General features: G+C 31.0%; 1 protein-coding gene across 1 annotated transcript in view; it reads right to left on the bottom strand.

The window, feature by feature from the left end:
- Positions 1 to 13416, bottom strand: part of LOC113005639 (general odorant-binding protein 72) — a 162494-nt gene that overhangs the window by 108532 nt on the left and 40546 nt on the right. Inside the window, exons 2-3 of the mRNA XM_039454596.1 lie at positions 11944 to 12022; positions 6014 to 6105 (exon numbers count right to left, since the gene is read on the bottom strand). Of these exons, the coding sequence (XP_039310530.1) occupies positions 6014 to 6105; positions 11944 to 12022 (171 nt within the window). The remainder of the gene's footprint in view (positions 1 to 6013; positions 6106 to 11943; positions 12023 to 13416) is intronic.

The following is a 13416-nucleotide window of genomic DNA, read 5'->3' as shown; positions in this document are numbered from 1 at the left end:
CATGTTCTACTTTTCGTGTAAAATAGATATTTGAAATTTTAGAGAAGTCTGTGATTATAAAATGGATAAGTTCCTCTTGTGTACGTCTGGTACCGGTACCAGAAAATATATTAGTGAACCCAATAAATCTACCGACAATCAGCCTATTACATCGAAAAGTGTAGATTCATATATCATGTCTACACGTTGTTTTTTATCGTCTTGGATTAAAAAATTTTCGTAGTTAATATATAATAATGAAAAGAAAGTAGCTTTGTGTAATGTGTGTAAGACTATGTATGAGAAAAATATTTTGACATTTTCCTCAAAAATAGAAAATGCGTTTATTGAGAGTGGATTCAAAAACTGGAAGAAAGCAATTGAGAGGTTTCGAATTCATGAAATGTCAGCATGTCATAAAGAAGCTGTATTAAAATTTGCCAGCATAGAAACAAATGTCAATGTAACAGCAAATATTTTGAGTGAAAAATTACGACAAATGAAGGAAAATCGTGTCTGTTTGTTAAAAATAATATCATCATTACGCTCCCTCGGCGTTCAAGGCATTTCAATTCGAGGTCATACTGATGAAAGAAGTAACTTCAGCAACTTATTAAATTTGAGATCCGAAGATTCAGTAGAATTACAAAAATGGATGAACCGAGATTCGCATAAATGGATGAGTCACAAAGTCCAAAATGAAATTTTGAACATAATGAGTCAATCTATTTTACGTAAATTAATTCAAAACATAAAAAATATAATTTACTTTTCTCTTATTGCGGATGAAATGAGTGACATCGCTACTAAAGAACAGTTCAGCTTTTGTATCAGGTACAAAAATTAAAAATAATTACTTTATATATAATTTTTTTTCTCTAAATAAGTTATATGAGCTTATTAAAATATTTATTGATAGAAAATTTGACTACACCAAGGAAAGGCAAATGTTTTAACAAAATTGAAATAAAAACTTATTTTTTCTCTTAGATTAAAGCTATTACAGTATAATAATTTTAACTGAGATTTATTAGGTCTATATCTAATACTATGATCATAACATTTAATGATCGATTTTAGCTATATTAATTAAGTGTTACCAATTCTGTTTGCATTTTAGGTTTGTGAATGATTCCTTAAAAGTAGAAGAAGTGTTTCTTGGATTTTACAATACCGACAGCACAACATCAAAAATCTTGACAGATATAATTCTTGATATTTTACGTCGTTTTGATTTATCAACCTCTAATATTCGTGGACAATGTTACGGTGCAGCAAATGTCTGGTATTTTCAATGGAGTGCAAGCCAAAATTTTAGAGATTGAAAAAAAGGCTCTTTTTGTTCACTGCACTGCGCACAATTTAAATTTAGTTGTTCAAGATTCAATCAAGTCCATAACAGAATGTCGAGACACATTAAATATCGTAAAAGATTTAATAAATTTTGTAAAAGATTCTCCCAGAAGGTTGGCAGTTTTTAAAGGTACATATTGTTGCGTCCGCGTGTTGTTCACCCGTTATATTTCTAAAATGTGTGCCGCCCCTATTCGCAATCGTGTACGTTTGAATTCGCAGGGAAATAATACGAATCGGTTTTCAAACTAAAAAGATTTATATACAGCAACTTTATATACAACAGCAGTCTATATAAGTTTAATAGATTTGTCTCTTTAAGATTAGTCACACGTTAGTTTCTCTTGCGTGATTTATCTGAGCCACTTTCTCGTTGGCTGTTATCATCTTGCTGTTATCAAGTTATTATTATTTGACAACCAAGCATAACAAGTGCCGCGGACGCAATAATATTTTAAAAAACAAAAACTTTTATCATTATTTGTTCTTTTATTTAAATATAATAACTATATATATTACCAATTAATTTTGTTACTGTTATTTTAATATACAGGTATAAAACAAGAAAATTTGAACAAGAAGGCAAATTTAAGACCATTTTGTCCTACTCGCTGGACAGTACGATACGAATCCTTGCATTCAATTTGTGAAAACTACAAAACTTTGAGAGAATTTTTTAGAGATTATTCTTCATCTGATACATCCGATGCGGCTGCAAAAGCAAATGGTTTTTTAAAAAACATAGACTCGTTTGATTTTTTTTTACAATATCTCTTTTACAAAAAGTTTTCAGTCATTTAGATGCGACCAATACTGCTATTCAAAAGAAAAAATTTCATTTTGGAAATGTAAAATTATTAATTCAAACTTTACGTGATACTATAAAAAGTTTTAGAAATCAGTTTGAAGAATTTTGGAAAATAGTTAATGAGAAAAAGATTATATTCGAAATTGATTTGCCCAAACTAAAACGCAAGAAAAAAATACCAAAAAAATTCGACGAATCTCAAGATAATTTGAAAGATTATTATATGAATGTTGAAAATAAGTATAACAGACTATATTATGAAATAATCGATAACATTGTTAATTGTTTGGAAAGAAGATTTGATACAGAAATAAGTATGTTTTTAATGAAAGCAGAAAAATTTGTTTTGGGCAATGATGAATTTCAACATGATATCTTAGAGCATTTTGGTTCGGATATTGATTGCGAACGACTAATTTTGCATTGTAATATGCTGTATGACATTATACGAAAAAGAAAACCAAGTTTAAACGGTGAATCAATAACGAGTTTTGCTGATGTAGTTCGTTTGCTACAGCAGGAACGACATATAGCAGATTTGCTGCCAGAGTTAGTCAAGTTTATAAAATTAATTTTAATAATTCCTGTAACTACATGTACAGCCGAACGTTCATTTTCTTCTTTAAAAAGATTACTTACTTATTTACGAAGTACTATGACACAATACCGGTTAAATTCTTTAAGTATTTTGCATGTGCATATGGAAGAAGCAATGAAATTAGATTTAAATGCTATTGCTGACAAATTTATTAATCAAAACAAAATTCGATGTGCAAACTTTTACTTAATAAATTATTTTACGGTAATAATATAAATTATTAAACTTTTTTTCCTTTTGTGCAATAAATATTATGTTTGTACATTTTGTATTCTCTGCACATCAAAAAATATTTTGTTTTTGCGTTAAAATCGTTCCTTGCTCCAATTTTTATATAAAACTTTTAAGATACTTGAGTATTATTTTAACATAATGTAATTATGTTATTTGAATATTTTGCGTTGAATTTTCATTTAACATTTTTTAGGGTAAAAATAATATAATTTTTATGTAAATGACCAAATAATATAAGATTAATGTGATTTTGAAATGTATGTACAATCTCAAAGAAATGAATAATACGAGTATGTACGTGTTTATTATTATAAATGTTAATTTTACTGAAAAAATATACTTCTACAATTTGTTTCCGCATTATGTCAGTGTTATATTTTTCTTGTGTTAATTTGTTACATAATATTTGTGTTATTTTTTAACATATTCATCTTGAATTCAATTAACAGAAAAATTTGGATGGACCGTTTGAGACATGTGAAATATGTTAAATTTAACATAAACTTTTTTTACTGTGTGGTCCTTTCAGTACATAATTTGCATATTTATGTACAACTTCTACCGGCCTCGTCTCACTCGTCCCCCGGTAATGTAAAAATTAACAAAAAGATCATTACTTGAAATGCTTTCGCTTTGCCCCCACAACATTTTTTCCAAGTCGGCGCCTATGCGCAGGGTATACTCCGAACGGTGTTAGTTTGGCTTATTTTTTTCTGAAAGTTGGCAGCTATGTAACAAAACAGAGAAGTGTTCTACACTCATCATTTAACCCGTAAAAATCAATACCTCTCAAGAACAAATATTTATATTTTCTTCTTTTCTAATAAAATATATAAATATAAATTGAAATAAAGCGATATTTGATATGTCGTTGATATACTTTTACAAGTTCTAGTTCAAGTGAGAGTGATAACGAAAATATATAGACATTTTTCTTAACAAAGATAAATATCATTTGATATATAAAGTTGTATTGTATTAGAATTTTGTAAAAATTTTAATACTTTTTTATATGTTACAGATTTTGTAAATTTACTTTTATTAAATAACTTAGGATATTTTTGTTTTCGCATAATTAAAAATTTTTCTACGTATGATGGATTTGAAAAGTTACAAATTATAAGAAAATTTTTTTTTGTAAAAATTTATTACAATATTTACCACTATGAGCTAAATCGTTAATACCTTTTAGCACCAAAAAATTGTAAGTTTCATTATCATCTTGTATTTCTAAAGAGTACATTTTTGACATCTTTTTCTGATTTAACACAGCGTCCACGATTTATTACAATGTTTGCAGATCATTGCAGATTAAACGATGAGTGTGGAACACTTCTCCGTTTAGTTACATGGTTGCAAACTTTTCGAAAAGAAATAAGCCAAACTAACACCGTTCGGAATATACCCCCATACTCTTTACTTCTAGGGACACTAATAATTTACATGCCGTTTGTTTTCTGTTCCTGAACTCTCTAAATAAGTGTACACTTAAAATGAAATAGATAGATGTTTTAAAGTTAGCGAAAGCAAGAAGGAACGTTCCAGTGCAGTCTAGTGCAGGAATAGAAAACAAGCCTATGTTTTCAATGTCTTTCTAACCCGTCGGTGTGACAGATTTCCTAACCTCACAAGTGTCGTTCTTTTACACTTTATAACTTTTTACCTGCTTGAGACCAATGATTTTTTTACTTTTACATTCTAATATGTATTATTGGAAAAGTCACGTCGCATTTTTGCAACAAAAAGCTTTAGTTTATTTTTAGAAGTAGAGTCATTCGTATCTTTGTTATTATTATGTCATTTGACAGTTTACATTTCTAGTTTTATTCTAAAAAAAAATTGAGCGATTTAGTTAATTTTGGAGATTTTATGTCAAGTTCAAAATCACCAACACAGAATTTCATGAATCATTGTTGGCACTGACGTTCTTGTACAAAGGACTTTGATTCTGTCCATGGGGAAATTTTCCAAACTGAGAAGTCGCTATCTTTCTACATACTTACAGTTCATGATTAACGTAACGACCAATAAGCTCTAGTCGTTTCATTAATCATGAACTGCGGGTATGTAGAAAGTGGTGACTTCTCAGTTTAGAAAATTTTCCCATGGACAAAATCAAAGTCCTTGGGCACTGCATTGTCACTATAAACTTACGCAACTTTTCACAAGCATAGACTTAGGAAGCTATAGACCAAGCATAAACTATTATCTGAGATAAGGAAGGGTGTGATAATCGACGTAAGGGGAAAAACGGCCATAGCTTTATGAGCCATAGGACCATTCGATTCGATTAGACTCGGAAATATTCGTTTACGCATATGTGAAGCCGAGTTTGCCCTGCTTCCCTTTACCGCGTTTATCACTATCCCGGCAAGCTTATACTCGAAGTGTGTTCACAAGCTTGACGCGCATTTTTTCCTTTACGGAAGTACAAACAATAATATATGGCAAAAATGCACAGTTTAGTCTTCCATCTTCAACTTGATATAAAATTTTCAAAATCAACTAAATCGCTCTTTTTTTTAGAATGAAACTAGAATTGTAAACTGTCAAATGACATAATAATAACATAGATGCAAATGACTAATATTTCTAAAAAGAAACTAGAGCCTTCTGTTGCAAAAATGCGTCATGACTTTTCTGACAACTCAATAAAATAAACAAGATAATAAAGCTTAAGCTAAATCGATGAGAAGTACCGTCTCTTTTAGTATTGCCTAACAATATGTGTATGTGATATACAGCTTGCATGATGAAATGTTACATTTCATATTATGATGATGTAACATTAACATTGAGAATATGATAAAAGTTTGCATCTTACGTTATGTTATTGCTGTAACATAAACTTAACATTATAAAATAAGATAATAATGATATCACGCTTATCTTCTGATAATCTCACAGCGACATCATAACTTTACTTGTGACTTTGTGAGCTTATTGTAACATATTGTGAAGTTTCTTGCTATGGGGGTATTGAATTGTCTTCATAATTATATATTTTTGTTATATTCAGTACTATCATTTTTTTCTCTTACAGTTCGCATTGTCTTCATTACACATAGTGTATAGCATTTCAAAGGTTTATTGTCATCTGGAAATACGCCATTTTGTATTCCTGCGACAGCTCCTGCAGAGGAAAGACAAAAAAGTTGATATTTAACATTATAGTAAAATTTAACATAAAGTCGTATTATCCCAATATATAAACACTAACGGTAATATTATAATACATCAACATTGAAATTTTCTACTCAACAATTAGTACTCAAATGTTATGTACAATATGCATTATTCATTTATACTGTTATTCTTTTCCCGTTAATTATTGTAAAAAATTTGTTACAAAAAATAACACTTCTTATAGAGATAAAACTCAAGCCATATGGTTATAGTTACTTTAACCACTGAGACATGTTCTATTCCGCAACAAACAATAAGATTTAAGAACATATCAAATGTAATGATTAATAGAAGAATATAAATTGATATATATATGTGTGTGTGTGTGTGTGTGTGTGTGTGTGTGTGTGTGTGTGTACACATGCGCGCGTGTGTGCATGCATAAATAAATTTTCATGTTTTTGATTCAAAAACACAGTATATTTTATCTTACAAATATTTGTTGCATTAATGTTCTAACAACTCGTATGCAATGCTGATATTGGTACATACTTAATCTTGTGATAATAAATTCTGCACACACTTTGCGAAATAACGTGTATGTATTAGAGTCAGTCAAATAAAAATAAGACAGACTGTATAACGAGCATGGCGCAGACGTTGGTAACTCTTTTCTGTGTGTTTATGAACATGACCTCTATTGAGAATTAGGGGAGAATGGCGCGAATGTTCATCGCTGTGTCATTTGTTTGTTAAACGTGCTCGAAATGAGGTCAGCGCGTCGTGTGTGCGTCCGACATCACTATGAAGGTCGGGAAAGAACAACAGCGAGGTGTAGTGCGGTTTTTGAGTGCAGAAGAGGTGTCAGAAAGTACAATTCATGCCCAAATGTCTGCTGTGTATGGCAAACACAGTATGTCACGTTCGCGTGTGTTTGCGTGAATTAAACGATTTTCTCGAATTCGCTTATTCCACGCAAACATACGCGCACGTGACATACTGTATTCGCAATATACACCAGACATTTGGGCATAAATTGCATGGGCGGATACCAATAACACACCACTACTTACAGCGGTTAGGTGATGCCTAGAGTTTTTTTGTTAGTTACGTTAAATAAGTCGAGATGATTGGTTGATGGGCTATCGCACTGTGCGCTATCGGATTCCGTCTGAATTGCACTACCTGACACCCCTTTTACAGTCAAAAACCGCATTGCACCTCGTTGTTCTTCTTTCCGACCTCCATAGTGATGTTGGACACACACACGATGCGCTGATCTCACTTCGAGCACGTCTAACAAACAAGTGACACAGTGGTGAAGATTCGTGCCGTTCTCCCCCAAGGTCCGTGGATTGGCGTTGGAGGGGAAGGAAGGTCGTTGCATAGCCGCCATTTTCGAGACAGCGAGTCAGTGTTAGTGTATGTACGTAGATAGTAAGGTACTACAGCTATTAGTTGTGTGAGTGAGCGAGTGTGCAGTAAAAGTATGGCCGCCGCCATTTTCGTTCCACATCGTTGAAGTGGATGCAACGACCTTCCTTCCCCTCCAACGCCAATCCACGGACCTTGTTCTCCCCTAATTCCCCATAGAGATCGCGTCCATAAACGCCGAAAAAAGTTACCAACGTTCATGCCATGCTCGTTATACAGTCTGCCTCGTTTTCATTAGACTGACTTTAATACTTTGATCATAATTGTATTTTGTAAAAAGTGATGTCAAAAATAAAATTATTATTCAAGTTATCTTTGTATAAGCTACCAACGTAGAAAACGTTTTTACTAATGTGTTCATTTTTTATTATCCTACCACATCAGTAAAAAAATAATTTAATAATATTGATTAAGACATAAAAGAGATTATCTATTTATTCATGACATACTTTATTTGACAGATATTATTTATAGTGACCAGTGGCAAAATCATAATAACTCAAATATCAGTCGACTTTCTGGTAAAATGTGTTTATTAAAATTAATAACAATGTTTCGACCTTAGATCCTCAGGGTCCCTTTTAATTGAATCATTTATATAATACGAAAATATGAAAAAAAAACACGTTTGACAATGAGTTCTTGTCAATGAATTAAAAATCCAGTATTTTGCTAATGTTTATATTAGTAAAAATATGTAAAACAATTAAATTTCGTTAAAATTATAGAGAGCGTCAGTTAAAAGCGTGTATCATCGTTAAACAAATAATCGCATTTATTGTAACCTCAACATTTTGGTATTGAATTTTCGTCTATATGATCTCTGCCATTAGCAAGTGGTACCTTTGACTATATAATTATGGACTGCGAGTTGGCCATTTCACGCTGTCTTCAACATAATGCACGCCTGCGACCGTTAAATAGCAAAAAATTGAAACACGAAGTTGCATTTTGCTAGTAAAATAGGAAAAAAGAGAGATGAAATATGACATGACATAGCGTTGTTTTATTACGAGGGAACCGTTGACACAAGAATTTCGTGAAAAAAAAATATCTGCGTCTAGATCTACTTAAACTAAAACGTGTGTGATAGGTCTAATTTTTCGCTAGCCAATTTCGTGAAAAAAAAATGGAAGATTAAGTAAGTTAGCGCGCGCGTAGTAGATCTATTATATTGTTGACCTTTTTTATTTTGTTGATTGAGCAGAATAGGTTGTAATGTATGTAAAACACGGACTACAAAGATTTATTATTATATGTGTTTTATTAGTGTCAACTTTGCCGTTGGACGTATGGCAAACAAGGTTACAAAGGATAAATAACAAAAAATACTTGGGTAAAGTATTGCATTTTCTTTATAAATCATAGTTTGTATCACAACTTAACAGTGAACGCTTATCATAACAAAACAGAAATTCTTGTAAAAAATATCACGTTTTCTAAACTCGTAAAATAAACATTACAATCACACAGTTTCCTTCTCATGTTCTTCAGCATCATAAAATTTTTTAAATAGCGTTTTTATCCTACTACGGTATGGATCTTCTTCATCATTAATGACATGGTAATGAAATTTATAAACAGAATGTGAATAGCACAATGTTATAGAACAGTGAGTACATCTTATGAAAGAAAAAGTCGAACAATTTTCTGCTTCACACTTTTTGCCAGTCAATTTGCTAAAATTGATTTATGTCACAGTTAAAAAATGTTCAACGGGTTCGGTAACTGAAAAACCCCCTGTTTGCCAGGCATGTTTAACATAGGCACAAAACAATCAGCAGTTGATTATGAGCTAATGTTTGGCAAATGACGATAAATAATCAGTTGTTAGGTTTTAGTTTTGATTTGCTAGTCAAATATTTGGCGCAACATATATTTACCATAGGCCAAATCAGAGCTTTAAGCTGTCTAAAAAGTCCAAGATCACAAGGCTGATAAAGATGAGTTGTTCGTTTTTGAATGTACTCAATTTTCATATTTTTACTAGTTAACGTAGTCAATTTAGCAGTTTTGCCTTGTCCGTCAAAAGAATCCAAAATCACAGGTAATTCTTTTCCTCATTCAATTGTGGCTCGAAAACATTTTGAAACCAATTGCGAATGTGTGCAATACCCATTTTTCCGGATGATGAACAATCAATTACTACGTGTTTGAAAATGTCCATAAATTCATAAACCATTTCTTGCACTTGAGGACCAAATTGGCTTTTAGTTTCTTGAAAAACAATTAAACATAAATTTCCTATTTTTCCTGCTTTTGAAATATGATATTGAACAGTATGTGAGTGTGTAAAGCTGTTTTGGCTAACCAGAGTAGCTAACACGTTCTTCACTCCTCGATAGTCATAGCTTCTTAACGTTGCCATTTCGTACTCAAAGCGTGATTGATCTGAATTCCATACGTTTACATCTAAAATATTTTCTGCTTGTTGTAGTACATTGATAGAATTGACGAAATTTTTAGCAGATTTGATTAGTTCTTCTTCATCATATTTATAAGTTTTGTTCACCCACTTCGTCACTTTCCGGAAACGAATGTTTAAACTGTTCTTAAGTTTATCCAAATAGGACTCGCTATCGAGAGTGTTTTTCGGCTGATATATCTTCTGACCTTTACTAATACAACGCTGCAGATATGTTTTTGTTGACTTGAAAATAATTCATTCGCGCATCCGTGAATTGCTTTAAAACATAAAGTCAAATCATTGCGCATTTTCTCATTTTTCCGTCGTTTTCGACGTGTTTAACAATTTGATCAATTTGTCTTCGTAAGTCTTTTTAAACTTTTGTTGTGCATAATTCAACCCTTTGATTGTTTTGTGCATATCCAAAAGAATTTTTAATCTTCAACTGATTTTTGTGGTCCACCTCGTCTCTCACAAAACAGTAAAGAATGGTCTTCATTGAAGTCATCGTCTTCATTTCCACTGATAGCACGTTTTTTTAGTGGTGGCTCTTCAACAAAGTCGTTATCGTCTAGAACAACAATGAAAGCTACATCCTCTTGCACTGGGTCATAATTATAAGTAAATCGAAAATATCTTTAATGTGATTAAATATGCGTCGGTCTTCGTGAAAAAGTTTAGTTGCTTCCTTAATATTAACACCATAGGCAGTAATAAAGGCGGCGATAATATTGCAAGCCGACATTACGTACACACTGCACGTAGCAACAAAAAGAAAATAAAAACAATAGAATACTAGTAACACAGAAAGGTAAAACACACACACACACACACACACACAATGCTCACCTACAGCGGCAGCAATATTTATAGTATTTCGACATATGTAGCATGACAAAATCACAATCCATGAAATCAAAACAAAGAGTATTTTGATCTTGCCTTCGCAGTCGGGCTCGCTATTTACGTGTATGAACAAACTTTGATTGTAAGAAGATTCAAACTATTCTAAAACATTTGACATCAACAATGCGTATGTGATCTATTTGTCGTACATTCAAAGGCAAAGTTGACATTAATAAAACATTATATATAACAATAATTTCTGTAATCCGTATTTTACATACATTACAACCAACAAAATAAAAAAAGTCAACAATATAATAGACCTATTACGCGCGCGCTAACTTATTCAATCTTCCATTTTTTTTTTTCAAATGGGCTAGCGAAAAATTAGACCTATCACACATGTTTCAGTTTAAGTAGACTTAGACGCAGATATTCTTTTTTTCACGAAATTCGTGTGTCAACTTCGTACGGTTCCCTCGTTAGCAAAGTTCAAAACCACTTGTAATACATAAATAAAATGTGCAAGAAAAGAAAAGAAATGAAACTTTGTGTTTCAATTTTCTACCATTTAGCCATCAGAGGCGCACGTTATAGTGAAGATATAGCGAAGCAATGTAAGAATAGGAAAAGTACGGGTAATTGACAGTCTATGGTTATATAATCAAAGGGTGGTACGGTAGGTCTGCGATACAATATACATTATTTTTTTGTTAGTCTAAAAGGTTCACTAAACCCTTCCCTCATTTATTTTTTTTTGCTTCAAGTTGAAATTAAAAAATCCACCCTTCTCTTATTTGTTTTTTTTTGTTTCAAGTTGAAAAAAATTGAGATTTTTTGTTCAAAGCACTTATTCCTTGCAATACAATTTCTTGAAAAAATCATAATTACTTATTATTAATTATTATATAAAATAAATTATTTTTGATTCAGGCCTTGTTTATCATCTTTATCTAACTCTAAAGTATTAATATTATGATATAAAAGAAATATCCTTTCTGTTCAGAGATATAGTATAACGAAGATTCGAGGTATTACAGAATCATGGGCAACGGGAAAGATTAACAAACATAAAAACGGCAAGCTACAATTAATGCTGAATCATAATATTGCGAATGATTATAAGCATTACAAAGTAAAATTCAATACATAACTTACCAGGGTCTGCATGAGATTTCGACGTACACGTATTTCGCACGTTTAGCGCGGTTTTTTCAATTTGTTCCATTGTCATTGCCTACATTACATAATAAAATTATACAATAAAATTCAATTTATATATTACACACATACACACACACACACATACACACACACACACACACACGCATGCACGCACACACACCCACAGAGTGTCCCAAAATTTGCGGATCAAAATATCACAGCAAAAAAGTTCTTACAAAACTAAATTATAAAAGTACTTTTCCATTTTTCGTTCCAAGGAATAATTTTTGAGATATAAAAGTTTTAAACTGGCCCATTGTAAATTATGATTAAATGGAAACTTTACGCGCACTTTATGCGTTCACTGACATTAGATAAACAATTGTGTGCGTAATATTGTATAATATCTCGTGTTGCGTATAACAAATGTTCCAAATTCATTTATGCTATAAATAAATGTGACAAATAAAATAAATTTACAATTTATCGGAATTTTCACTACACATTATTAAATTGTATACGATAATATTAATGAGAAACTTAAACAAGATTTAAATAATGCAATTAAAAATCATAAATACATGTCATTGTTTTATTACAATGGTTATAATCCTTTTAATTTTACACTCTATTTTTTTTAGTTTTTAATTAAATTAAAAAGTTTATTGATTATTTCTTCTTTATCATTCACGAACAATAATTATAATATAATGTTATAATACCTTACACATAATAATCACGAACAATATGTTTAAATTGTATAATTCTTTTGTAATAAGTTATTTAAAATGATGTTCACCTGCTTCGATGCAAGCGGACGAAAGTTCTTGCAATTATCTCTTCAAATTAGTCGCATCTCTCTCAAATATTAAAACATACAAGATAGATTTTTTCGAAGCACTGATGGAGAACTATTTTAATTGTTTGCTTAATTAACGTTGGTTGCTTTTTTAAGTGCACAATATCTACACGGAAATGTATTTAAGAATGCATCTGATACACTAACAAAAGCTTATCAGAAATCTTTACTTTTCCTTGTCTCTCTTTTTCAATTCTCGACAATTCTTCTTTTATCGTAAATTTTTGTAATGATTTATCCATGCGTTCAATTAACTATTATTAAATTTTCAATTCATAATTGCGTAAAATTATGTCAAATAATTCAAACATAAATTACTGTAATAATAATAATGAAATGGTAGGACGAATAATGATGCAGTAATACTGATACTCCACAACAAGGAAATTCTAAGAACTTACGTCCGCTTGCAGCGAAACCGGTGGACGTCATTTTAAACATATATTACAAGATAATTATACAATTTAAATATATTATTCGTCATTATTGTGTGTAAAGTATTGTATTATAACATTATAATAAAATTATTGTTTGTGAATGATAAGAAAGAAATAATTAATAAAATTTTTAGTTTAATTAAAAACAAAAAAGAAAAAGAAAATAAAAGG

Source organism: Solenopsis invicta, chromosome 10 (genome assembly GCF_016802725.1).
Source record: "Solenopsis invicta isolate M01_SB chromosome 10, UNIL_Sinv_3.0, whole genome shotgun sequence".
Lineage (NCBI taxonomy): Eukaryota > Metazoa > Arthropoda > Insecta > Hymenoptera > Formicidae > Solenopsis > Solenopsis invicta.
Note: the sequence above shows the minus strand (reverse complement) of the source record. Positions and strands in the feature narration are given on the sequence as shown.